This window comes from Pelobates fuscus, chromosome 4, assembly GCF_036172605.1.
Source record: "Pelobates fuscus isolate aPelFus1 chromosome 4, aPelFus1.pri, whole genome shotgun sequence".
In the NCBI taxonomy this organism is placed as follows: domain Eukaryota; kingdom Metazoa; phylum Chordata; class Amphibia; order Anura; family Pelobatidae; genus Pelobates; species Pelobates fuscus.
The window spans coordinates 22998807-23025200 of record NC_086320.1 but is presented as its reverse complement, the minus strand read 5'-3'; the positions used below and the strand labels follow the sequence as shown (position 1 = coordinate 23025200).

Sequence of the window (26394 nt, the reverse complement as noted above, 5' to 3'; positions counted from 1 at the left end):
TACAGGATTAGCAGAAACTTCGCAAAATGTTCCCTATGTGAATTTTCAGGGAACATCGTAACAAAAAAAAAAAAAACAAGCAAAAGAAAAAAGAAATAAATTTTATCTAAATAAAAACATTTTTGGGAATAAAACAATCCGAATTTTCCATAACACAAGTGTGTTGTTTTTAAAGAATTTTCCCTGCATTTCTCAGATCTTTTCGGTTAAACCTGTACGCCCCACCATCAAGCATACTGCGTGCCTACGATCACACAACATATCCTGGATTATAATTTGCTATGTACACACTTTCAGGGCTGGTCAAGAACATTTTCAATTTCATGCATTTCTATAGAGGAATGCTCCAAACCAGCTGTGTTTTCAGTTTGGCTTGGGGGGGTGGAGGGAATTACTTTGAATTGGAGTCAATTCCAGTTTTAGTAAATAACATGGTTTGCGATCACTTTTACTTACAGATTTTGTTGACGGCTTTAAAGACCTAAATTAACCAGTTTCTTTTTTTTGTCTGTGTTGATAATCATACACTCTTTGGACTCCCGTGACCATAGATTACTGTCTAGTGTAGAATCCACAGCATGTCCATCCTGTACCAACATATTTTATTATCTAATCCATTCAGCACAAAAAAAACACATTCTACACTTGCTGAAAACTGACTTAATTGAATGAGACGTTAGTTGGGGAATATAATAATGTATCCCGAGTTATAGCTGTAACTATGTCAATTTCCGTTGGCACAAATCATGTCAGATATTACACATCCTTCAGCTCACCTGATAATGACATAAAACATGAATCATGCTCATAAACACCTATGTAGGAAGCAGAATCTGACTCAGGTAGAGAGCTTTCGCTTTCACAAGATAACTTTTATTATTATGAATCATTAATAATGTACAAGGTGAGTTTATACAAACCATAAAAAAAATTCACTAATGGATTTCTGTTTTAGAAGTTCCCTTTAAATAGAAAAAGCATTGTGTCCAATTCCACATCAGAACTTAGAAAAGTGATCCAATCAGCATTTGGCTCCGAACCGAGCAGCCATTCCCTACACAGATCATCACTGGGGATATTGCCTACAACCCTTCTCTATTATTCTGAGGGAGGCAGACACCACGCAGGACGTAAATATAAACTCATTGAGTAATGGCAGGAAATACACATTTACATTGCTGTCTTTATTATGATGTACTACGAAATCAGAAGTTCAGCTAACAGGACATAAAAATATTTGACATATTTTTATATTTGCACACAGGCTGATAAGGAATCCCTTGACATGCACTAATGCCTGGGGATACAATAAAGTATCAAACCGAGCCATGTGTCCCTTTTAGAGGATTCTAAGAATGAATGCCATTCGTTACAATGTATTCTGCACAATTGATATCATAATATCTATATGTATTGTATTCTCTACAATTGTACAAGTTTCTGTACAATTTATAGCAGCTTCAACTTCCTAGAATATCTTAACACAGGGCTTGACAAATTTGCTTGGAATCTAGGAGCCAGCAAATAAAGTTAGGAGCCAGGCTTCTCAATGAAAAATATTTAATTCTTAAAGGGACGCTATAGTAACCAGAACCACTACAGCATAATGTATAGTATACAGCTTAATGTAGTTGTTCTTGTGTCTATAACCGGTCAGAGAAAAGGCAGTATTTACATTGTAGCTTAGTAACACTGCTAGTGACAGTCACCAAGACAGCCCCTAGAGTGCATCCTGGGTCAGTGCTGTACAGTGTGCAGCACCTATGTTTAGCGTCTCCATGCTCTACGGGGAAGCCCTGAACATTCCCTATAGAAATGCATTGATTCACATTCACATTGCCTCCCAATACTTTCCTATTGGAAAGGAGGTTATATCACAGAGGTTACAGAGCCCTCACGCGTCTGTCCATTTGGCTCAATCTTCCAGGAGCCTCCCGCCTGTGCGCAAGCCCACCCACCCTCTCCCTCACCAGGCAAACTGCCCGCCCGCATGGCAATGCTATCCCGACAGACTGCATGCCCATGCTTTTCCTGAGCTGACCGGCCGACTGCACGTAAGCTTGTGCTCTTTAGGAGCCGGCCGCCTGCACTCATAGGCAGCCGACCACCTCTGGGGCCAAATGGGCCAGCAAATCCAGGCGCCAGGACAAAAATCCTAGTAGCCATGGCGACCTGGCACCTGGGAATTGTCGAGGCCTATCTTAACAACATTTTGTATTAGAATAAAAACAGCGACAGGTGGCATGCACTCCAAGCTGTTTCATTGGATAAACTTCATGTCATATTCGGGCTCACGGCAACACAGGGCGCGCAAGGGAGAAGTGGGGAGCTGCAAGAAGAGCCACACTCGCCGCTCACACTGCCGCCGCTTGCCTCCTCTCCTCTGGCATTCATTGGCAGAGCATGCACCTGCCATCAGGGTAAGCAGGTGCCTGCTCTGCCATACTGAAATACAGTTTTGGGGGCGCCCTGAGGTGGCCAAATGGCCACCTCCTGGGCACCCTGTGACAGGGCTTTTCTCAGTGCCCCCATTTTTGGGCGCCTGGAAGATCGACCCAGCGCTGAGGGGAGAGGGGCTGCTCTAGAGCCACTCGCCCCAGTGCTATGGCCCAGGAGAGGGGGAGCCCACCAGGAAATATCCCGGTGAGTGCCCCTATCAAGCCGGCACCCTAGGTGAATGCCTAGTATGCCTAATGGTTGAGCTGGCCCTGGCAATGCATTGAGGCAGACTATATCCCCTTCTCTGTCAGATCTCGGACTGCTACCATTATTACTACCTCGTAGTAACACACCTGTACTTTCATCCTAAGCCTATAATTTAATTCCCATCAACAGTCTATATCCTGATCGTAAGTAAAACTCTCCCTGCCTCCTCCAAAGGATCTGGTAAAAGGGATAAGCAGTGCACAGTGTGCCTCATAACAAACAGTAATTACATTAAAAAGTCTGTGCTCGGCAGGGCTCAATTCATCAATAGCTCCCGTGAGCCCCCATCTAACATGTCTTCTGACAATGCCTCTTTAACCCTGCAAGCACCATAAGAGTGGCTCCACAGTGCATGCTTGTAGAGCCAAGGATGGCTGGATTAGGTTGATCCAAGTTGTGAGAGACTGAGGTTGAGGTTCCTACAGAAAAACAAAATATGGGATTTAAATAGCTTATTTCACTTCAACTTTCCTCTACCAGGAAAAAAAATTGAAATAGTTATTTCTCTTTTCTGGTGCCCATGGGTTAAAGTTAGGCCAGCAAGCATAAAATTAAAACCCTGCACCATTCTCTGAAACAATACAGTCTGTTCCCATTATTATTTGAGGAAGTAGCCGGCTAGTACAGATTAAGCCAAACGAGGAGGAGAATAGCCGCAAGGTAGAACTACCGAGCAAGAGTGCAGGCCTAGCATCAGTCTCTGCAAGCGATTTTCTTTTAATCCTATAAAGTAAATGGCTACATCAGTCATTCCCTGGCTCAAGTGGTTTTCATTGAATGGCAACAACCTCTGTGACAACAGATGAACTCACTGCCAGGAGAGAAAAATCTGATTGGATTAAACTACAAGACGGGGAGAGAGACAATCCCTGCTGAATACTGGGATTCAGGCAAAAAGAAACCAAAATAAACATAACCACACTCAAACACAGGTTTGACAACTAAGCCAAATCCAAAATTATAAAAAATAAAATAAAAAAAAATTGAGGAAAACAAAAACACAAATATACATTTTTCCTACACTTTTTTGGGTTTGTGCATTACGGTCATTTTTTGCTGGTAAGCTCATTTATGATAATGCAGGGTGTTTTTCAATCACTAACAGATTCACTTCTCACAGATAGTTAATATCTAAAGCAAGCTTCCCCAAACTCTGGCCCTCCAGATGATGCTGAACTACAACTCCCATGATTCTCAGCCTATTTAATTCATAAAATCATGGGTGTTGTAATTCAGTAACATCTGGAGGGCCGGAGTTTGGGGGAAGCCAGATAAGGCAGGTCTGTCCAACCTTGGACAATTTCCAGACGTATCACGGTGGCTGGCAGAGAACAGATCACAGTTCACATTGATATTGGACATAGAGACCAACCCTCATCTAAAAAGTGATTTTACCCTCTCTGTGATTGGAATTAAAACAATTAACTCTTAAAACTAAATAACTGTTCCTAATACTATAGTTCCCCTGATTTTAGTTCGATACAGGTCTTCTGCCATAAAAAGTAATAAAGGTTTTATCTAATTTCCTCGATGCTGCTCACCTCTCCGGCTTCCATAACGTCTTTAAAGAAGAGGGACCTCTTGTGGTAATGGTCCAATCCAATGCTCCTTATAGAGGGACATTGTGGGCCTAATGGGCATGAGCAGTGAGCACCACGCACGCATCCAAGATACCCTTAGGAAACCATTGTATTGAATAATTTTCTATGGGCTTCCAGGTCACCGAGTTTTACCTATTCAGTGCAGCGCTGTCAGGAGTTAGGCTACTAGAAGTGGATAAAACCCTAAAAATGCAATGTTTTACAATGCAGGTCTAACAAGAGCAGCCCCTTTAATGCACACCACAAACAAAAATGACACAAAATGGCCTTCACAAAAAAAAGAACAGATGCTGCAATAAAGCCCAACCAAGTAATCCTATTTATACATTTACTGCAAAATCACACAATTGATTAATTTTATTGCTCTTAGTGGTCTGGGGCTGTTGACAATGAAAACAAATGACATTATTTAATCGGTGCCCTCCTGATTCAGCAGGATCCCCTCTGATAAATGGTTCCTAAGAAAACCTTCCAATGGCCCAGATAAGTTCCGGGCGCAGAGAGAGTAAGAATTCCAATACTGCCAAGAACTTTAATTAGGCCGTGCCACATAGGATCAGACAGATTAAATCAAAATAAAAAAATAACAAGGAAGCAACATTTATAAAAAAAACAAACAAAAAAAAACCAAAAAAAACCTTTTTTGCAAACTAAATTAATGGAGGGAAAATTGTAGATCTATTCTGACAATAAATGTTTGCACACATGATTTGCAATCTCTGCTACCATCTCAAGAAGCTTAAGCACCCCCACATTGATCACATTCCCCCAGTATCCCTTTAGACCCTGCCTAACACAGGAAGTAACTGGACACCGTCTATTGGCCCTGCCTAACACAGGAAGTAACTGCACACCGTCTATAGGCCCTGCCTAACACAGGAAGTAACTGCACACCATCTATAGGCCCTGCCTAACACAGGAAGTAACTGGACACCGTCTATAGGCCCTGCCTAACACAGGAAGTAACTGCACACCATCTATAGGCCCTGCCTAACACAGGAAGTAACTGCACACCATCTATAGACCCTGCCTAACACAGGAAGTAACTGCACACCGTCTATAGGCCCTGCCTAACACAGGAAGTAACTGGACACCGTCTATAGGCCCTGCCTAACACAGGAAGTAACTGCACACCATCTATAGGCCCTGCCTAACACAGGAAGTAACTGCACACCATCTATAGACCCTGCCTAACACAGGAAGTAACTGCACACCGTCTATAGGCCCTGCCTAACACAGGAAGTAACTGCACACCATCTATAGGCCCTGCCTAACACAGGAAGTAACTGGACACCGTCTATAGGCCCTGCCTAACACAGGAAGTAACTGGACACCGTCTATAGGCCCTGCCTAACACAGGAAGTAACTGGACACCGTCTATAGGCCCTGCCTAACACAGGAAGTAACTGGACACCGTCTATTGGCCCTGCCTAACACAGGAAGTAACTGGACACCGTCTATTGGCCCTGCCTAACACAGGAAGTAACTGGACACCGTCTATTGGCCCTGCCTAACACAGGAAGTAACTGGACACCGTCTATTGGCCCTGCCTAACACAGGAAGTAACTGGACACCGTCTATTGGCCCTGCCTAACACAGGAAGTAACTGGACACCGTCTATAGGCCCTGCCTAACACAGGAAGTAACTGGACACCGTCTATAGGCCCTGCCTAACACAGGAAGTAACTGGACACCGTCTATAGGCCCTGCCTAACACAGGAAGTAACTGGACACCGTCTATAGGCCCTGCCTAACACAGGAAGTAACTGGACACCGTCTATAGGCCCTGCCTAACACAGGAAGTAACTGGACACCGTCTATAGGCCCTGCCTAACACAGGAAGTAACTGGACACCTTCTATAGGCCCTGCCTAACACAGGAAGTAACTGGACACCGTCTATTGGCCCTGCCTAACACAGGAAGTAACTGGACACCGTCTATTGGCCCTGCCTAACACAGGAAGTAACTGGACACCGTCTATAGGCCCTGCCTAACACAGGAAGTAACTGGACACCGTCTATTGGCCCTGCCTAACACAGGAAGTAACTGGACACCGTCTATTGGCCCTGCCTAACACAGGAAGTAACTGGACACCGTCTGTTGGCCCTGCCTAACACAGGAAGTAACTGGACACCGTCTATAGGCCCTGCCTAACACAGGAAGTAACTGGACACCGTCTATAGGCCCTACCTAACACAGGAAGTAACTGGACACCGTCTATAGGCCCTGCCTAACACAGGAAGTAACTGGACACCGTCTATAGGCCCTGCCTAACACAGGAAGTAACTGGACACCGTCTATAGGCCCTGCCTAACACAGGAAGTAACTGGACACCGTCTATAGGCCCTGCCTAACACAGGAAGTAACTGGACACCTTCTATAGGCCCTGCCTAACACAGGAAGTAACTGGACACCGTCTATTGGCCCTGCCTAACACAGGAAGTAACTGGACACCGTCTATTGGCCCTGCCTAACACAGGAAGTAACTGGACACCGTCTATAGGCCCTGCCTAACACAGGAAGTAACTGGACACCGTCTATTGGCCCTGCCTAACACAGGAAGTAACTGGACACCGTCTATTGGCCCTGCCTAACACAGGAAGTAACTGGACACCGTCTGTTGGCCCTGCCTAACACAGGAAGTAACTGGACACCGTCTATTGGCCCTGCCTAACACAGGAAGTAACTGGACACCGTCTATAGGCCCTGCCTAACACAGGAAGTAACTGGACACCATCTATAGGCCCTGCCTAACACAGGAAGTAACTGGACACCATCTATAGGCCCTGCCTAACACAGGAAGTAACTGGACACCATCTATAGGCCCTGCCTAACACAGGAAGTAACTGGACACCGTCTATAGGCCCTGCCTAACACAGGAAGTAACTGGACACCGTCTATAGGCCCTGCCTAACACAGGAAGTAACTGGACACCGCCTATAGGACCTGCCTAACACAGGAAGTAACTGGACACCGCCTATAGGACCTGCCTAACACAGGAAGTAACTGGACACCGTCTATAGGCCACATTAAACACAGGAATATATACTCTGAGAATTTTTACAGGGACACTGTAGGTATGATAATCATTTCATCTCAATGAATTAGCTATAGTGCCTGGAGTGACCTGGCATTGCCCCTTTATTCGGAATCAAACCATTTTCCAGCAGTTTAACACTAAATAAAGTTGCCCCCGCTGCCGGCCCCACTGGTATGGCAGATTTTACACATTTTCTTTTAGCCACACAAATTCATAAAAGCAATTACAGCTGCCCAATGCTGTTCAGGCTAATGCTTTCTCACTAGCCCAAGCAACGCAGAGGGGATGAACTGCTTGGCATCAAAACATTAAAAATGGTTTGACAATGTATGGAAAAACACCTGAAGACACTATAACCACACCTGAATGTATGGAAAAACACCTGAAGACACTATAACCACAACAATGAGATAAAGCAGTAATAGTGCCCACAGTGACTCTTTAACTTCACAGTCACAAAAAATCCAACACAGTATATTTTGAAACCATAAAGTACAGTAAAGAACCATAATAATGTGTGGTTGTTACCAACATGCCATTTACAACCTATAAGTCACACAAAAGAAGAGAGAGATATGAAATGAAATAAAATACAGAAACACTCACCCAGTGGGATGGAAAGCCTTGAAATATCTGAAACAAAAGTAAAAAAAATATATATATATGTAAAACACTTCAATCAAAAAACAATCAAGAATACATTAACTGTAAGTAAATGAAATTAAAAGCACAATCAGAAGGCTGTATTTTAACACACAAAAAAAATCATTAAAATTGCAATCTGGGTATGTGTTGTGAAAATTCCATTTATAAACACTATTTCTTACATTTTGCCATTTTTAATGAAATTCCAATGCATTTAAAATATATATCATTAGACAAAGTAGGGACTAGGCTTTCTTCCTACGCTTGACAAGAGGCAGAGCTTCCACAATCAAGTTTTGTTAATTTCCCTAAAAACTAACACGTTCCTCTTAGGCCAATTAATATATTTTTAGGTGGTTAGCTAGTTTAATGGCATTTCAGATTATTTTGATGGTAAAATGGAAACATGCCAGAGTAGTATGTACAGTAATTGCAAGATGTTTTTGCATGCAACAGTTTGGACATAATTGATGAAATAAAGAGGAGCATTTTCAACCCAAGTCAGTCCAGATGTTAACGAGTTAACGAGTTGTTCACGGCCCAAAACACACAGAGGGGGACCGTTCAAATTTGTCTAATTAGTGCTCTTAACCAATTAACCTACACCTAATTACTGCTGTGACATTATCCAATTACTACAAAGACATTCTGTTTTGGTTAAAGGAAAGAATTGTGCAGGCAGTCATAAATTTTTTTTAAAGGATTTATATTATAAAAAAAAAACAATTAGGATTGAATAAAATAAATACATTTTATTAAAATGCAAAGATGGTTACATTCATTTTAGAAAAATAAACAAACACTGCTCTACATTGCTGCTCAAGTCACTTGAGTCTCGATAAGGTGTCCCTATGACAGCCGCTAGAGGAGCCGATACTGCACTGGCACCGTAAAACTGTCACGTGACACGGAATCCTCCAGAGGTAGGCTATGGAAAGCAATGGTTCAATTCTATCCTTTGGTAGCGTTGAGGAGCATTGGATTGGACCACACCAGAATAGGCCACGGCTCCTCTGTAACATTGCAGGAGAGGTGGAGTGATGAGCAATGCCCAAATAAAATTATTTTTATTTTAATGCACGGGGGAGGGAGATGGGACACGACACTGATTAGGAGTAGGGACAGGAAGACTAAAATGTTAGTGTTCCTTTAAGTGACAGTAGCCAAGTCATATACAAAAATGAAGAAAAGCAACAAAAATACTGTAATCATGAATCGGCTGACCATATATTAACATCTGCCTGAAATCCATCCAATGATGGATGTAATTCCCTCCTCCCCCAGACATTGAAAAGAGTGAATTATGTATTTGTTTGATTTAGTTTCTAACAAATAAAGACAGCCGCATCAGTCAGTGAAGCTTCAGGTTAAGATGTCACTCGGGGCCAGTGACCCTGCACGGCAAGGGGCCGATTTCCCTGCGGCTAAAAGAATGACCATGTGGGGTCTTCATCTGCAGCCAAAGCTGAAAGACAATTCTAGTCAAACACCCACCTCTTAAAAGAATAGATTCAAACAATTTCCAGGATCCCATTTTATGGCCAGTGCCGCAGGATCCCATTTTATGGCCAGTGCCGCAGGATCCCATTTTATGGCCAGTGCCGCAGGATCCCATTTTATGGCCAATACCGCTGGATCCTATTTTAGTGAGGAGCAGGAAGACAGATCTCCAGATAGAAGATCCCCACTGGACCCCAGGAATAAATAAAATGATGTGAGTGCGTGCAAGAATGTGTAAATGTGTGTGTGTGTGTGTGTGTGTGTGTGCCAGCGAGTCTGTCTGTGTGTCGGTCAGTGTTGCGATGGCCACGGCTGGACAGTGGAGGATCTGGAGGTGCGCGGAGGAACGCAACACCACATTCCAACGTGACATTGACGTGCTCCACCTTCACAGTGTTTCAAGAAGTAGCAGGAGGATCCACTTTGGCAGACGGTGCGAACGGCACACTTCGGGGTATACTAGAGTCAAGACTTCGGAGTCGCACACTGGCTGCGGCAATGTGAGTGCAGGCTGATTGTTGGCTAGAGGGGGTTGCTGGGATTTAGTAGAGGATGGGGACTGGGAATTAGTAGAGGGGGATGCATTTTTTTTTTTATACTGTACTTTTCAAAATAAAGCTACGTTTCTATGAAAATTTTAAGTTTTGCTTTTCTTGCGGCCCACAAACTTAAACCTTGTTTATTTGGCCCGTGCTAGAGTGAGTTTGACATGCTTGATCTAGATAGACCTAGACAGTTCCTCAGAATGTGCAGAGAGACGCAGAAATCCTGCAATATAGCTCTAAATACTACAAGTAACATGTAAAGCGCTACGGAATCTGTTGGCGCTATATAAATGGCAATAATAATAATAGTGATGCAGGATTTACAGAATATCTATTAGAACACTTTATAACAATTCTGGCAATGCAGGCAACAAGCTGGAAAAGAACAGCATTGAAACACGACAATTAACAAAACACACACAAATGAAAAATAAAAATATCTATTTGACTACGAATACAATTTGTGCTTCCCCCACAGATACTTAAAATCAAGAGAAACCATGAAATTCGTAAAAACACTTCCCAAATAAATAAATATAGCGGACAATTTCCACTTCTGACATGTAACCCATCAGAGATATTTAGAAAATTATGAGGACATGAACACTGTGAGAATTTCGACTTTGAGGAGCACTATCAAATAAAGAGACAAATTAATTTGTTTAGAACAGCACAGGCCTATCAGACAGCAGCAATTCCTTGCGGTACGAAAGCTTCAGACATTGCATTAGCTAAACCTCAGACGCAAGGGGGAAAAAAATAAAGAGAGAAACCAGTGGGGATATTGATTAGATAAAACGTGACATTTTCTCCTATAGCCATACAGTTGTTTCCACCTGGGTAAACAGCTTGAAGCAGGGGATGAGGTAGAATCTGCCACCGCTGAGCAAACCACACAAATACGGACACAACACGTAAACTCCGATCATTTCCAAGCTCGAAAGACAGACATGGAGTTGTCGTTGCAAATTAACAGCAATACAAAATGCCGCTAGTTTGAATTAGGTTTATTAACATCTCTGCTACAAACTGTACGCGATATCTTGCTACAGAAAAAACTAAATATGGCACAAAACAGACTAGAATTCAGAAAGTAGTTTATCCACTAAACCGCAAATTCCGGAGAAATGATCACGAAATTGAAATTTTTAGAAAAAAGGCAAGTTTTGGGAGAGGAAAAAAAAAGTTGCCAATATTTACATTAATTGTGCGACTAAATGTTTAGTTAACACCCTCTCCCCCACCCCAAATTACTATCAGCAGATAGGTAACTGATCCAATACGTTTTTTGTTTCTATAGCTAAAAGCAGAACTTTCTGTGACAGGCAAGGAAATATAAAAATAAAAAGGGACACCTTTAGGGGCTTTTTTGTAAAGGCCACGTAGACCAAGCATCTTACCATAAGGACATCTCTCCATGTAAAGCCTTTTCTTCAAAAAGATTTCCAATAACGCTCGGTTACTGCGGCTCCTGTCTTCAGGGTCCAGAGCCTTAGCCGGCATTTAAAAAAAAATGAAAGAAAGAAATGTCTGCTCTTCACCGCGAATTAAAGGGGACTGCGTCTAAACCCTTGCACTGTCTCGGGTAAACTGCATCACATGTCTTTTGTCTGCCTCCTCAGTCAAAATTAAAGGCTGCACACAAAAGACGCCCGTCACAAAGTCTTATTTCCTTTTGCCGTGAATAGAGCTGCCAGATGGGGAACTGGATCTCACTCACAATAAATCTTTAAGGGGATGGCTTCTCTGCTTTTCAGAGAGACAGAGAGAAGGATACTGGATAGATAGATCGATGGATAAATACTGGATAGATAGATAGATAGATAAATACTGGATAGATAGATGGCTAGATAGATACTAAATAGATAGATACTAAATACATAGACAGACAGATATGTAGATCGATCGATACTGGATAGATAGATAGCTACTAAATAGATAGATAGACAGATATATAGATCGATCGACAGATATATAGATAGACAGCTAATAAATAGATATATAGATCGATCGACACCGGATGGATAGAGAGAGAGAGAGAGAGAGAGAGAGAGAGAGAGAGAGAGAGAGAGAGAAACACTGACTAAAGAAGCAGACTTGGTGAAAGGCGTTTAGAGAACAATTAGTCCCTGCTACACACTGCCTTTGTGATTTTATCTGTCCTGTATAATAAAACCCATATGTTATCTAATTTAAAAAATCACGAGTATAACTTCCTTAAGGGTAGCCTCACTGATAGAGGTGCTTGCGTATAGAGTTACGTCTGAAAGAAAATGCTCCAGTTAATGAAGAGCTGTATGGGAGGGAAGGAGTACCCCAAAGCTGCAAATATCGGAGCTCTACCTTATGTGAGTTGGCACACTCTGGGGAATACAGTGTATAAAGGGTGTTCACTTTGAACAGATTGTCTGCACTATTATATTCTATTTGGAGGTCCTATAATACTTTTTAAAAATATTGATACCTGTAATTAAGCATTATTGGGTGTGACACAGGTTTCACACTAATAGAAATATTGGTTTTAGTTATATATACACACTTTTTAAACTGCACTAATTTAATTGTGAAAATAATATATACAAATCTTAATTTCATACTGCACTTTATTTGTGAAAGTTGAGCTTTTATATATACACTCTATTGCTCTAATTGGTGATTTATTTTTTAAATTAAACATCGGTAATAAAATAAACTCCTTTTATTATACATATATTATGGACTTTTACACCACGGTATATTTACAGGCAGAGTAATATATTGATTGTTTTATTTTGCCAAGCGCTTCACTTTTCAGAGCACATACAACTTTTTAAAGGTCAGTGCCAATATGAGAAGCCAAAACGTATTCCAAGTTTACATTCATGCCAGCAAATTAGCCATTTTAACAGCTTTTTAAATCTTTCCTACCAATATAATGAGTTGAGACAAAGGCAAAACGACTTGGTGATAGCAGACACGATTTTTGTGAAGACGTGTTAAGAAATGTCTGTGGATGGGCTGAGCACATTTGGGAAAGAAGATCATATGAGAACTACATAATGTAAAAACCAGCTGACACAGGAACAACGTCTTAGAACGTATGCAACAGCTGGAATAAAATTAATTCAAGGGATTCTAGCTGGACAAACTCTACAAGTGCATTCGACCGGTAAAGATTTTATTGCAATGTCAGGGAAATAAAGCCAACGTTAACTGTGAGTGTGAGCATGGTAGATATTCACAGGGGAATTTCGGGTGCTAGTTGAGAAAATTTCAGTAGGAAAACATGTGAAAGAAAGGTGTCAACGTTAAGGCATATTTATATAAATGAGTTAAATATTCAGATAAAAGGAACACACAGGGGGGATTTTGGAGTTTGTTTTGTGATAAAAAGATGCTGCAGCTTGCAACACAAGTTCCCGACCCAATCTGGCTGCCTCATGTTTTCAGAAGACAAATTTAGGCGCTGCAGTCTACTGAACAGCAGGTCTCCTCCCAGGTCACATGATACAGGCAGGAGCTGCAGTCTGCAACATGATAAATGTATCTGATGTAATGTGCCATTTAAATATTCATCAATTTCCATAGAAAGTCTATGAAGAGCAGGCAGGACACCCTCAGGAATAAGCAATCTCCAATATCCCATCTGCTGCCTTACAACACATGGCTGTCTGAGAATGCTGAGAGTTAAGGCACAACAGATGGAATACCAGAGGTCGCAAGCCTTAGATCCCCTGTTATTAGCTTTGTCCTGTATTAATAAAGTGTGACTCTGTGCCTATATTCCCAGGGGCGTAGGGTCCATTATGCACCAGCTGCGTCCCATCGGAGCCTATCCCCGAGCACTCTGCTCAGCAACTTGCAAAATGCATTAGAGTGTCATAGTAAACAGTGGAAAGGAACAAACACAGATAGGATTATAAAAGAGAAAGGCTAAATATTACAATATACAACTCAACTAATATATATATATTAACTCAACCAATATTCTTAAAATGTACAAAATTACACTTAAAATCTAAATCGAAAGAAACACTTTAGCTTTAAACATTTTTTTTTTAAATGTAAATATACCAAGTGGATTATTTACTATACAGTATTTTGAGGCAGGTCAAAGCATATAAGAACATCCCTTTAGCCTATCCAAGAAGATTTGTGACTTTTCACGACATCCGAATTCTGGATGTGCTGGTAACAGCCTCAAAATAATGCATTAAACAACAATAAAATGCATGTTTGTTACAATAGGTTAAATAATTAGGGAGTTTTTCTTAACGCTTGACCCTCAATATCTATATAAATTAACTACGTTATTTATTATGTATATACAGCTTTGTAAGACACGTCAAAGGATACTGGCAGTTGATCAGCATTGAATAGTTAAAAGAATAGTGATAAACAAATGTTAACATAATTCCGAGACATTGAAACCGAAAAACAAATTAAAATATTATTTTATTTTTATATTATTATTGCCCGACTGGATAAAACCCCTCTCTCCTCCCCCCCATTAAGTGGGAAAACGATCTATTACTGTGATAAAATGTGAGGATTTTGGAGCATTAGTATCTTCTCCCCCAGAGTTAGAGAACTGCAGGATGAAATGCTTCATTCAGATTCTCGTGTACATGCTGTGAACGTCACAAACACAATATAAATTACAGCACCACATATACACATGCCCCATGGACGACGCAATTCAAAGAGGCGGCAGAGACTGAATGTTTGGGTTCAGCACACAATGAGTTCTGAGTAGAGATTTTACTGCACAGGCCTTGGGTTCTTGCAAGTACAGAAGACATCTATATTTTCCAGGTCTGTGTGATTTCTCATGAAACCCAAACTGCAAACGCCATATCTACTACGCCTCTTGTATGGAAGCATGTTATATAGGCGACAATACAACACACTGTGGTTTGTGGCGTGTATGTATATGCTGCTGTTTATTGCTATAATTACAGCCTTGTTTTTCTTTTAACATCGTAAATATTACTTTGTTTCTGCACAATTTGTTAGAAGTGAGAAAGTGAAAACTCGGGCCTGTAAAGCACTTGGCTTGCTGAAGTGCTGTAGGTGTCATGTTCCTACCCCTGCAGGCTTATTTTAAAAAGTGTTGATTTCAAGAGGAATTTTACAAGCCTCCTTTGTCGAACATTTTCTGCCTCGCACACACTATAGTTCAAAGTGGATGGGAGGAGCTGTGCCGATCTTGGCACTTGACATTCATACTCTTAGCTGGAATTTAGCTTTTAGCTTAAAGGACCACTATTAGCACCCAGACCACTTCAGCTCAATGAAGGGCTCAGCCCTCTAGCTTTAACCCTGCAGCTGAAAACATAGCAGTTCCAGAGAAACTGACTGCCGCTAGAGGCGCTTCCACGATTCTCACTAATTTAAAGACGCTGGATGTCCATAGGAAAGCATTGAGCGCCTTTCATATGGGCTGTTTGAATGCGTGCGCGGCTCTGAAGTCAGCAGGGGGTGGAGAGTTCCCCAGAACAGAGGAGGCCCGGCGCTGGAGAAAGGTAAGTGGCCGAAGGGGTTTTAAGTTTTTTTTCCCTGGCACTATAGTGCTCTTTTAATGGAGCGGTTTTGGTAGATTATGCCCCTGCAATCTCACTGCTCAATTCTCTTCCACTAACCCCTCTTTACATCTCTGGTTTCCGTGAACAGTCTAATCACAGGCTCTAATAGAGCGCATGCTCCAGAACAGTTAGGAAGGGTTTTTAAAATTAAAATAAATTTATAAAAAAATAAAAAAAGACTGGCCAATTACCTACACATCTTGCAAAAAGAGATATCAACTTCCCTTGTTGCACATTTTGTTTATTGTAAAATGCATCTCCTGCTTGGTTAATAGCCTGCAGGAGCCCCTTGTGTGTGATTGGCAGCCAAGGGAGGTATGGCTAGGGCTGCATAAACAGAAACAAAGTGATTTAACTCCTAAATGGCAAAGAAATTGAGCAGTGAGACTGCAGGAGCATCATTTATACACTGCTTCATTAAGATAAAGTCATTTTGATGCATATAGTATCCCTTTAACAAAATCTTTAAAAATAAAACAAAATAAAAATAGAAAGTTTCACTTTCTATGACTTAATATTTGCAATAGTTCTGCCATTACTAAAAAGAGGAACTTGTGATTGCCCAGGCAGCATGCAGAAAGGAAAATGTCAAACTACTAGATTAACAGGATCTTTGGAACACCTGCTACCCTTACGGTTCCTCTCCTGTTTTCGGAATTGAGAACTTTGCCACACTCCAGACAAGTGCATCTTTGGGTCCACTAAATAAGGAGTATTTAAAGCTGCAAAGTCATGCCGAACTTTCCTTTCTCCAATCACTTCCTCTTCTCTTCCTCTCTCTGGATCTGTTCTTCATTTCTGATCTAGTTTTCTATAGGGACTAAAAATAGGGACTACGTTGCCTTACATATTTTTCCAACACTTGACCAGCTTTGACCCAAAGGGGTGGTTAACTCCTCTACATTTCCTGTGGTCAAATACATTTTTGCACAATACTCATCTCTCCTCCGTGATCTCGCATTGCCCGATTTGCCATTCAAACGGCCATTTGCTGGTGAAACAACCAAATTTTGTCCCAACAGAACAAGGACAGTTTGTCCATTCAAGTTAGGATGAAATTCAAGCATTTTGTTGGGTTCAAAATTTCATTTGAATGAATGAAATGCAGATCTGATGTCTTGCAGCCACTTAGTAGATAACCCATTCATCCCCACGGTATTGGGGAGCCATCTACTAAGAGACCAAAATTCCCCATGATGCTCAGTTAGACTAGATTTGCAGTAACCCTATTTCATAAGCCATCAGATTCATTTATCAGAACCCCATGGTCACATTGTTATTCATTTAAAAAAAAACAAAAAAAAAAACACATGGTCTACATATTCATCAATTGTGGAGTGCCGTCATCTAAGAATCTCTGTGGCTGACTTAGAGGCCCCCACCCTTGGGAGATGGATAGCCCCCCTTGGGACACGTCCGGTGTACAGACTGCAGTGGGTCTTGTAGATATGTGCTACAAAGGCAATGAGTGTAAGTTCTTTAAGTAGTGTGGTTTCAGTGGCAAGAATTTGGAAACATGCCAGCAGCACATTAACCACAATGATATTGCACGGTCTAAATTAGCAAATCCAAAGACTGTATTAAATATTAACACAGTATGGCTGAAACTTCAAAAATACACTTTAGATAAACTCTGCCAGGCTCCATGGACTGCTAGAACACTTCAGGAAAAAGCTGAACAAACGCATCCCTGTCAACATGGACAAACGGTGGAAAGCTTCAGTCGTGCATTCTGGGAACTACAGGTAAACTGAACTAAAAAGAATGGTTACATCCTGAAATAAGATGATTTTACTTCCCATGAAAGGCAAGCAGCAGTCCTAAATGATTTAAAATCTAGACTAGGATTTCCAAAAACCTAGTCTATATATGATGAAGCTTATATTCTCCATTACACATCAATGTCACAGCTCGGTCACTAGAGGGCAGAAAACCACTGTGTGCATCTCACCAAAAACCCCTTTCATGGGGATAAGACAACTTTTTAAATTGTCCCATTTCTATTCTTAGGTCACCAATTCTTAAATTAAATAAAATGTAAAAATAAAAACGAAGCCACACATACAAATTCAGTTAATTCATCATCATCTCAAGGCGTTATAAGGATCCTATTTCTAAACTGTCATTTGTATTGAAAAGAGTGAAATAAAAATAAAATTAAAAAAAAAGTTATGTTGATTTGATGATTAGCGGATTTCTCCAAATCAGTTTAAGCGGCACTGCCATGGCCGAATCCCCCTTTTTTTTTTTTTTTTAACCCCCCCCCCCTCCTGACTACTACATCTAACTAACCCCCTAGTCACCCCAAAATGCCTCTAAGCTCCCCATATTACCTATTTTTAAACTTTATTTTATGCCTGGACCTAGGTACTGGGCGCCGCAATCTTTATGTGGGTAGAGGAAGTCCCTGTGGGACTGCCCACACAATCTGCCCACACTAGATAGCGCTGTGAGATTCCCGCGCATGCCTAGTTAAACACTTGGACATGCGAACGGGAATTTAATCTATTCATTCATCAGAAAGACGAATGAATGAATAGAAATGTCAGACGAACAAACAAACACTGAATATCAGTGTTCGTTCAGCTTATTACAAGGAGGGAGCTACCTGCGCGCAGCTCCCTCCTTGTGATATGTAAAGATAGAAGTGGCAGGGAGCAGTGCTCCCCATTACTTCCTAAGCCCCCCATGTCCACCCTCACTCTCTGGGGGTCAATATGACCCCATAATAGCATAAGGGAGATTAAAATCTCCCAAATGCCCTTACTTGCTATACCGCAAGTAGGGGCATGTCTACTAAACAGTGAGCAGCCAGTGGCTGCTCATGGTAAAAAATAAAAAAATAAAAAACCCTAGTACCTGCCGGGCCCCTACCCCTGAGTGACGGGTGGTGGCCCTAAAGGATAATGGGGGTAAAGGGGGGAACCTATTGTCCTCCCCACCCCCGTACCCCATCCTAAAGGATAATGAGGGAGGGGGGTACCTAATATTCCCCCACACCTCTTATGATAGAATCCCCCCCAACAACAAATGCTTTCTATCAGGCCTCACCTTGTCCTTTTTGTCATTGGCTTTTTTGTGCTGCTATAATAGTTTCTACAGGTTTAATGCAACACTTGGGAACTTTGTTTTAGAATATGACAATACATTTTGTACAAAATGTAGACTTCAACAAATCCGAGGAGCCAGGCAGCCAGAGGATTTCGAAATATGCCAGTTTTAGGTAAAAAAAATAATAATAAAGGAGGCATCTGACTTCCACGATGCATTCAGGGCTAAAAAGCCATTTCCACAAGTATCTAATATTTTCTCAAGCAGTAGAAGTTGAGTGTGGGGTACTTCATGTAGATACACATTACAATGGCAACAAAGCAACACATGCCATTTATTGAATGAACTTGATAATTTGGCATGTTTAACGGTGGCTTTAGGATGAGACCCAATTAATGAGGAAATCAAATGTTACGATATATTCTAGAGCAGAGTAAAGAAAGGATTTGGGTGAAATAATAATCAAGCAGTTATAGCAGACGAGGAGGGGAAAACCAACATGCTGTCAAATGTTTGTAGGTGAAAAGTGAGGAAAATCTCAGTGATATACTCCTGGCATGCGTTGAGAATACAGCACTGATGTGGGCTCCTGGCAGCTAAAGCACCTGAAGAGAATAAGCAGGTAGAGCACAGCAGTGGCGGTGATGAACAGGTTCAGGTAAGCGTAACTTACCTTCCCGTCGGCGATCGCACTGCCAACGGAGCAGTCACGGTCTCGGGTCTTTGCAAATTATGACACAGCAGCAGAGCCGTTTTAACAAAGGAGAAGTTTAATGTCAGAAAGATAGATATTAACGGATAGTGGATTCCTTAAAGCATACGCTTAACTGAGCAATCATGTTAAATCTAGGATGATCCTTTCCAAAAGATAAAGATCAAGATATTCAGAATCGGTTTGCTATTTTAAGGGGAAAGGGAGGGAATAGAAAGATGGATTTAAGTGGTTTCTAACGTGAATGGGCTACTGAAGCATCACGGAGTGGCGATAAGAGGAATTTTGGAACCCCTATTAAAATGGCTAGGTCATTTTTTGATAAATTTAACAGCGCAATTCAACGCAATCTAAAAGGGACTACTTACGGAGAAGCCAGAAGATGACAAAAGGTGGACCTCCACCCTCCAGTTGTGTCCAATCCCAGCAGTTGTCACAAGTGTGAAATTCTCTATGGCAGCATCCTACATTGACCTCCGTGTTATACTCTCGTGCAAGAGTACAGCCCTGATTCGGCTCTTGGCAACTGATGCACCAGGAGCTGCAAAACGAAGATGGCAGTGGCCACAAGGGACTGACAGCCCCTAGAGGCGCTTCTGCGATCCTCAATGTGAAAAATCGCTGGACGTCCATAGGAAAGCATCGGGCGGTTTGAATGCGCGCATTGCTCTGGCCTCGCATGCACATTTGGAGCTGATGTCAGCAGAGGGAGGAGAGGTCACCAGCGCCGAGGGAGCCCAGCATTAAGGTAAGTGGTTGAAGGGGTTTTGGGGGGCTAATAATCCTATAGTGCCAGGAAAACTAGTTTGTTTTCCTAGCACTATAGTGTTACTTTAAGATTCAGTGAAAGATCATAGAGAATGGCCACATAGGGACCACACCACAGTACTCTGTCAGAATTTTCTAATTTTGGCAATGTGACTTATTGCACCTGTGTTCCAAATAAGAAAGACCTGTTACAAAGCGCCCATGCACGGATGGTAACCGCTGTGTTCGTATAAATATAAAACCTCAAGTTCTAAAATGTAAATGGTCAGGTCATCTGTGTATTTAAGGAAATGCAAAATACACAAAATCGTCTGACTAGCTTTGAGCAGAGCTGGTCCATTTCCTGCAGAAGGGAATGAAGCTGAACATTCAAATCGCTATACTAAATATTCACATATCGAAGCACTAGCTTGAGCATGGCTTTCTCGCTGCTAGTTTCTTTATGCCCAAGGCGAAGCTGGAAGGTCAGCAATCATTTGCCACGCTAACAGTGCCACCATCCACCAAGTTATGAATCATAGTTGGAAGCACTTTTTAGTGTCAGCATTAAAAAGATCAGTAGCCCCAATTCATAGCTTTAAAGTGATCATTCCTAAAATGATTTTACTAGAGTCAACATGCATGTCTCATGGAACAGCAGTTGAAAAATGTTAACCTCTAGATCAATTGTTCCCAAGGCGCCCTTTATGTTTTTCTCAAGGCACCCCAAGTCAAAAAATGTTCTAGGTTGTATATATGTCCAGCGCAGCGGCATATACTGGGCCCCTGTTCGGCAAAAATGCTTGCCGTCCAAGCGCATATCCAGATTCAATCTTGGAAGGAGCACTGGTAGATTATTTAAATAAACATTACAGGCACAATAACCATTACAGCACTTTGAACTGCGGGCACGGTGGAGAATGTGAGCGAGCAGTACAATGTGTGTGTGTGTGTATGGGGGATAATGGTGCTCGTGAGGGGGTAGGTTGTATGAGGGGTAAAGTGTGTGTGCGCACGCGAGGGGGCAGGTTGTATGAGGGGTACAATGTGTTTGTGCACATGAGGGGGCGCAGTGCGTGCAAGGGTAAAGGTTGTATGAGGGGTACAATGTGTTTCTGCGTGGAGGACAGGGTGTGCGCGAGAAGGGAGTTATTGTGTAGTGTGGGGGTGGAAGGGCAAATTCGTAAACTTACATTTTGCTTTATTTAATTATAACAATACTTTTCATATCCCCTCCCTGCTTACCTTGGCCTGAGAGGCAATTCCTGGTGGTCTGGTGGTTCAGGTGGTGAGAGCGAACTCAAGCAGCCTCATGAGCTGCAAGAGTTTACTCTCGCGAGATTCAGAGCGTTGCCGTGGTAACTGCGGCAACGCTCCAAGCTCGCTAGAGGAGAACCCGGCGGAGCTGCAGGTTAGAGCTCCCCTGAGTCCTCTCCCTCCCCTGCCGGCTGCCAGCATTACACTGCTAGCATGCCGGAGAGGGAGATCTCTGATCTCCCCTTCGGTCCTGCAGAGCCAGCCGGGGAGAGGGAGGCACGGTTCCCGGTGCTATAATCATAAGATCATAGCACTGGGATAATATCTTGTGGAGTGCCTGTGTGCCCTGGGGCACCGTGACACACAGTTTGGGAACCACTGCTCTAGATGATATTAGTGCCGTATGGCGAGCAAGAGGCTTGCCTAAGCTCTGATGTGCAGCTTAGTAAATACACAGAGCAGACGCAAGCTTAAAACGAACTACGAAACATACAGACTACCCCAGGAAATTTATAAATGGCAAAACAGAAAGTGATAAATTGGGCAGCTCCCTGCACACAGTCCATTACTTATACTGTGTAAATATGAACTAAAATCAATAATTTCATTTGAGAATGTATTTACACATTTAATTTATAAGGAATATAAATAGTCCATTTGTACAAAGATTGTATCACTACGCAGAATGAGCAACCCCAAACCTCCGATCCTGAGCAGGTGGTTGAAGCCGTTTACCATGGAAACCTGATCACCCCAAGCTTGATACGAGTTGATAGGATCATTTTACTCTATGTTGGTATATATGGGAACACTTTGTATAATCAGGTTAAAAAGTGGTGCCCAGATACAGCATGCCTGCTGCTGCTCCTAAAAGGAAAATTCATGCCAAGACAGGCACCGGTGAGCTGCAATTGTGCCAGAAATACATCTTTGTATTATTGGCACTAGAGTATCCATTTCAGGAAAGTAAAATAAATTAATTTGTCCTGTTTACGGAGTATATGATAAGTCTAGGATTTCAGTTTGTTTGGTAATTACAGGTCGCAATATAGAAGGGGTAAATACAAGGAGTAAAATAAAATTTCATTGTGGAGCAATTTTAGAATGTGGCATGTTTGTCTCTTAAGTTTAATAGCGGTCACAGAAAACAAAATTACTGCACAAAAATAGATATTGATATTGATTTTTTTTTTTACAGACACATTAAAATTTAACAGAGGGGAGCCCCAGGTATCTACGGATACCAGAGTTTCCTGGTGTGAGCAGGGACTTCACACTGCTCACAATGCATTATGGTCTATGGGTAAATAAATCCCCATTGAAAGAGCTATTGAAAGACCTGCATGATCTCACTCCCCATTTAAATCCCTTAATCTGATTGCAGCACACCATTTCAGCTCTGCAAACAGAGCATAGGTCAGTCTAGGGCCACCATTATGGGCCCAGCTGATAGAGGGAACCCCCCAGGTATAAGATATCAGGCGTTTCACGTAACCCCTGCTGGTACTTTTACTGCATGACAGTATATGCCATGTCATTACAGTCCTGCACGGCATGACGGCACAGTCATCTGGTCCTTAAGTGGTAAAATAAAAAAAACTTAAAGCTGCTCTGTCACTGAAACCATTTGCCTAGAATGCCCTGGCATGAACCCCTGGTTTTATAGTAAAACACTTCTGGATGCCAAGGGACCGCTTTGATAGGGTGAAAACACTGGGACAACCAATCTCAGCACTATCCGGGTACTAATTATTGATTTTATGAAAATTCCTTATTAACTGTAAGCACAGGAAAGAACGTTTTATCAAACCGGACTTTATATAGAGCCAACCTGGATCCAGTCAGCTAGTTTGGCGTTCAAATTTTAATATAATCAAAATATCCAACAGTTCACATTTTAGTGAATAAGGCACAAAGACAAGAGAACCTGTACAACATTCGAGCAGATTGACTCTCTTAGGTTACCTTCTTTGACGTGGCCCTGGGACCAAAAATGAGAAGATATATATCCATCCCTGAGAGTATTCTATAATGTTTTCATATACACATCACACTGGGCAGACCATCTCACTTATGGTGCAGGTACCATCAACCATTACCATTTATTATTATTATTATTATTATTATTGCCATTTATATAGCGCCAACAGATTCCGTAGCGCTTTACAATATTATGAGAGGGGATTTCACTATAAATAGGACAAGTACAAATAAACTTACAGGAACAATAGGTTGAAGAGGACCCTGCTCAATCGAGCTTACATTCTATAGGAGGTGGGGTGTAAAACACATTAGGACAGGAATTTGCAATCAAATAAGGTGGGCTGCCCTTTAGGAAAGGGCAAAAGACAGGTAAGTGAGCACGTAGGGGTTAGTCTTGGAGGCCATAAGCTTTCCTAAAGAGATGGGTTTTAAAGATATAGCCAGTCTAAGGTTTATCCAAGCTGCCTGCAGAATTCTTTAAATGAGGAACACTGCAGTTCAGATACACTCAGAGCATGTGTAAAGCGTCACTCAATAAAACAGTATCCATTTAGAATGTGAGCGTCCCCGGAATAGATTGACAAAAAGGGTTTTACGAGAGCCACATTACTTTTCAGAATTCCCAAAATACAGAAGTACAAGTATAACAAGCTAATTTGTACCAATATTTGCTCCGGAACAATTTGTTTTGGCGGAGATTCTATTGCCCATTTGTCAAGTATAATTAAATTAAGGCTTTTAAAGGAACATTACTGGTTAACACTAGGAATACACATGGGCTGCATATTACTGTAAATAAAAAACATTTAATCGTGGAGTGCAGGGGGGTGGAGGGAGAGATCATCTGTTGCTCGCGGTTTGCCCTGTGACAAGATCCAAAAGCCACGTGTTATTCATTGCACGATACGGACAGTGAATAACGGATTTTCACAAACCATATTAAAGTGGAGCCGTCCCTTCTGTGGAAAGGGCATTATTTAGTTAAAATACAGAAAAATCCATGTAATTATTATTGCATTGTTTGTGTAGACATTTCCACTTGTGATCCCTTGCTCGGGCATTCCTTCAGCGAGGTCCAACCAATTTCCACGCCAGTCCAGGTGTGACTTTTAAATAAAAATAAATACATTTCAAACTCTTTGAAACAATGTAAATTAGATTTTAAAAAATTAATAGCGTAACGAAGGGATAACTTTTACTTCGATATTTGGTTGTTCGCAAATTCCAAATTTCCAGGTTTAGCAATTGATAGCACAATTCTGTTACAGCCGGAGGCACGGTGCATTATAGGAGAAGAAACAAACATGGGCATATATTTATCAAATTTACCTGAAAAGCGGCAGTTAAATGCCATTATTATTTTAATCGTATTTATCAAAGTGATCTAAACAGCGAGCAAAAACTGGTGGATTTACTACAAAGAAAACAATCAAATTTCCATTTTAGAAAACAAAAAAATTTAGGGGGTAAAAAAAAGCCACTATTAATTGATAAAAGTTAACAAAGTATAAAACCACTGTGTCCGCGTAAAAAAAAAAAAAAAAACATTAAAAATGACGGGGAACAAAGAATGAAACAGGTGAAAATAGCTGAGAATTTAAATTATTTGAAAAAAGAAAAAAAAGTACAGAAATGTGGTAGCGACACTAAATCTGCTGCATGGTTTAATTTTTCCTCTTCGCTCTTTCCGTTTGCGCTCTGCCAGGTGCAGAGAGCAGAGCTTCAAACAATAATTGACAGGGACTTAGGATGTAGACACTCAGTTCCAGGATAGAGGTAAATACACAAAGTTTGACATTCGATGTCCATGAAACCATCGAATGTCAATAAGTGCAGATCGCAGCAGAGCATTAGATTCAATGCTTTCCTATGAGAAACATTTGACTGTGTGAACATGCATCTCGGCTTGGATGATCATCGGGGAAGACGTGAGACGTCACAGGAGGGAGAGCAGGCGCCAGCAATGTCTGAGAATCGGCATATCAAAACGAGGGGCCCTGAATGTTTGTGGTCTTAACACAATAGTGTTCCTTTAAATATGGGATGAATAATAATATTACAAAACCTGGGAAGCAACGGTTTCCCAATAAATTGGATCAGGTACTTCTCCATCCATTCCTGGTGACATTGGCATGCCAGGGGGACCCACTGTTAAATGCCATCTCCTGCTCACACTGATGGCATGGATGGCTGTCACAATGATACAAGAAGACCACGAGCAGCGGAGGACAAATCGTCCTTAACCCCCTGAAATTTCCCGTAAAACCCCAGAGGAAAATGGAGATAATACAAACAGCTTGGGCAGGGAGCCAAACCATGACCTGCTTCAATGACCCCGAGGGGAAAGAGAAAAGTGGTGGGAGGGGTGGGGTTACTGCTCCTTTAAGAGACAGAAATGACCTCATCAACGAAACAGCAGACTAATTGGTTGCATTGTTGCTTTTCTAGCTCAAAGAATAGAAGCCAATCTCCAGCTCATGTCTGCTGACTTACAAATGAGCTGATCCAGGGGCTCTTCTACATTGTAACCCTTTACAGAAAAGGATTTCAGGCAGTGACCGGTTATTAGAAAGTCCCATTGGTTAGGTATTGAGCTGGTTACCTGCGTTCACCTAGACATCCCTAGAACAAGGACATTCACCCCAGAAATCTGAGAATTTGCCAATTCACCCAAAGAATTTGAGAATTTGGCCAGGGACTGTTTATGAAACGCAGAAAACCTCATGGATCAAAACTACAATAGTAGATATTTTTAAACATACCGCTATAAAAACAAACTGCAAACAGTGGTTAAGCTGCTGTTTAATTATAGAATTTGGTGTCACTTTTAAACATAGAGGCAAATAAGTGTTTAAAGTGATAGAAGAACGATGCATAAAAAGGATGAATTCCTAGTGGAACAATATTTAAAATATATACCAGAGACACGAAGCCTTCTAAATAATACAACCTACGCTAGCAAACCATTTACCTTTTTCTATAAAAAAAAAAAAAAAAAAAAAAAAAAAAGCATACAAATTTTTTAAGGATTGCTACAACTCAA

The 26394-nt window shown here is 41.5% G+C and overlaps 1 protein-coding gene across 5 annotated transcripts in view; it reads right to left on the bottom strand.

The window, feature by feature from the left end:
* The window catches only part of PTK2 (protein tyrosine kinase 2), a 204975-nt gene that overhangs the window by 154029 nt on the left and 24552 nt on the right, over nucleotides 1-26394 (bottom strand). For 4 of the 5 annotated variants that reach the window (XM_063451018.1, XM_063451023.1, XM_063451024.1 and 1 more), the window contains one exon: nucleotides 7954-7980. The exons of the other annotated variant lie outside the window; for it this stretch is intronic. In XM_063451018.1, the coding sequence (XP_063307088.1) occupies nucleotides 7954-7980 (27 nt within the window). The remainder of the gene's footprint in view (nucleotides 1-7953; nucleotides 7981-26394) is intronic. 5 annotated transcript variants of the gene reach the window in all.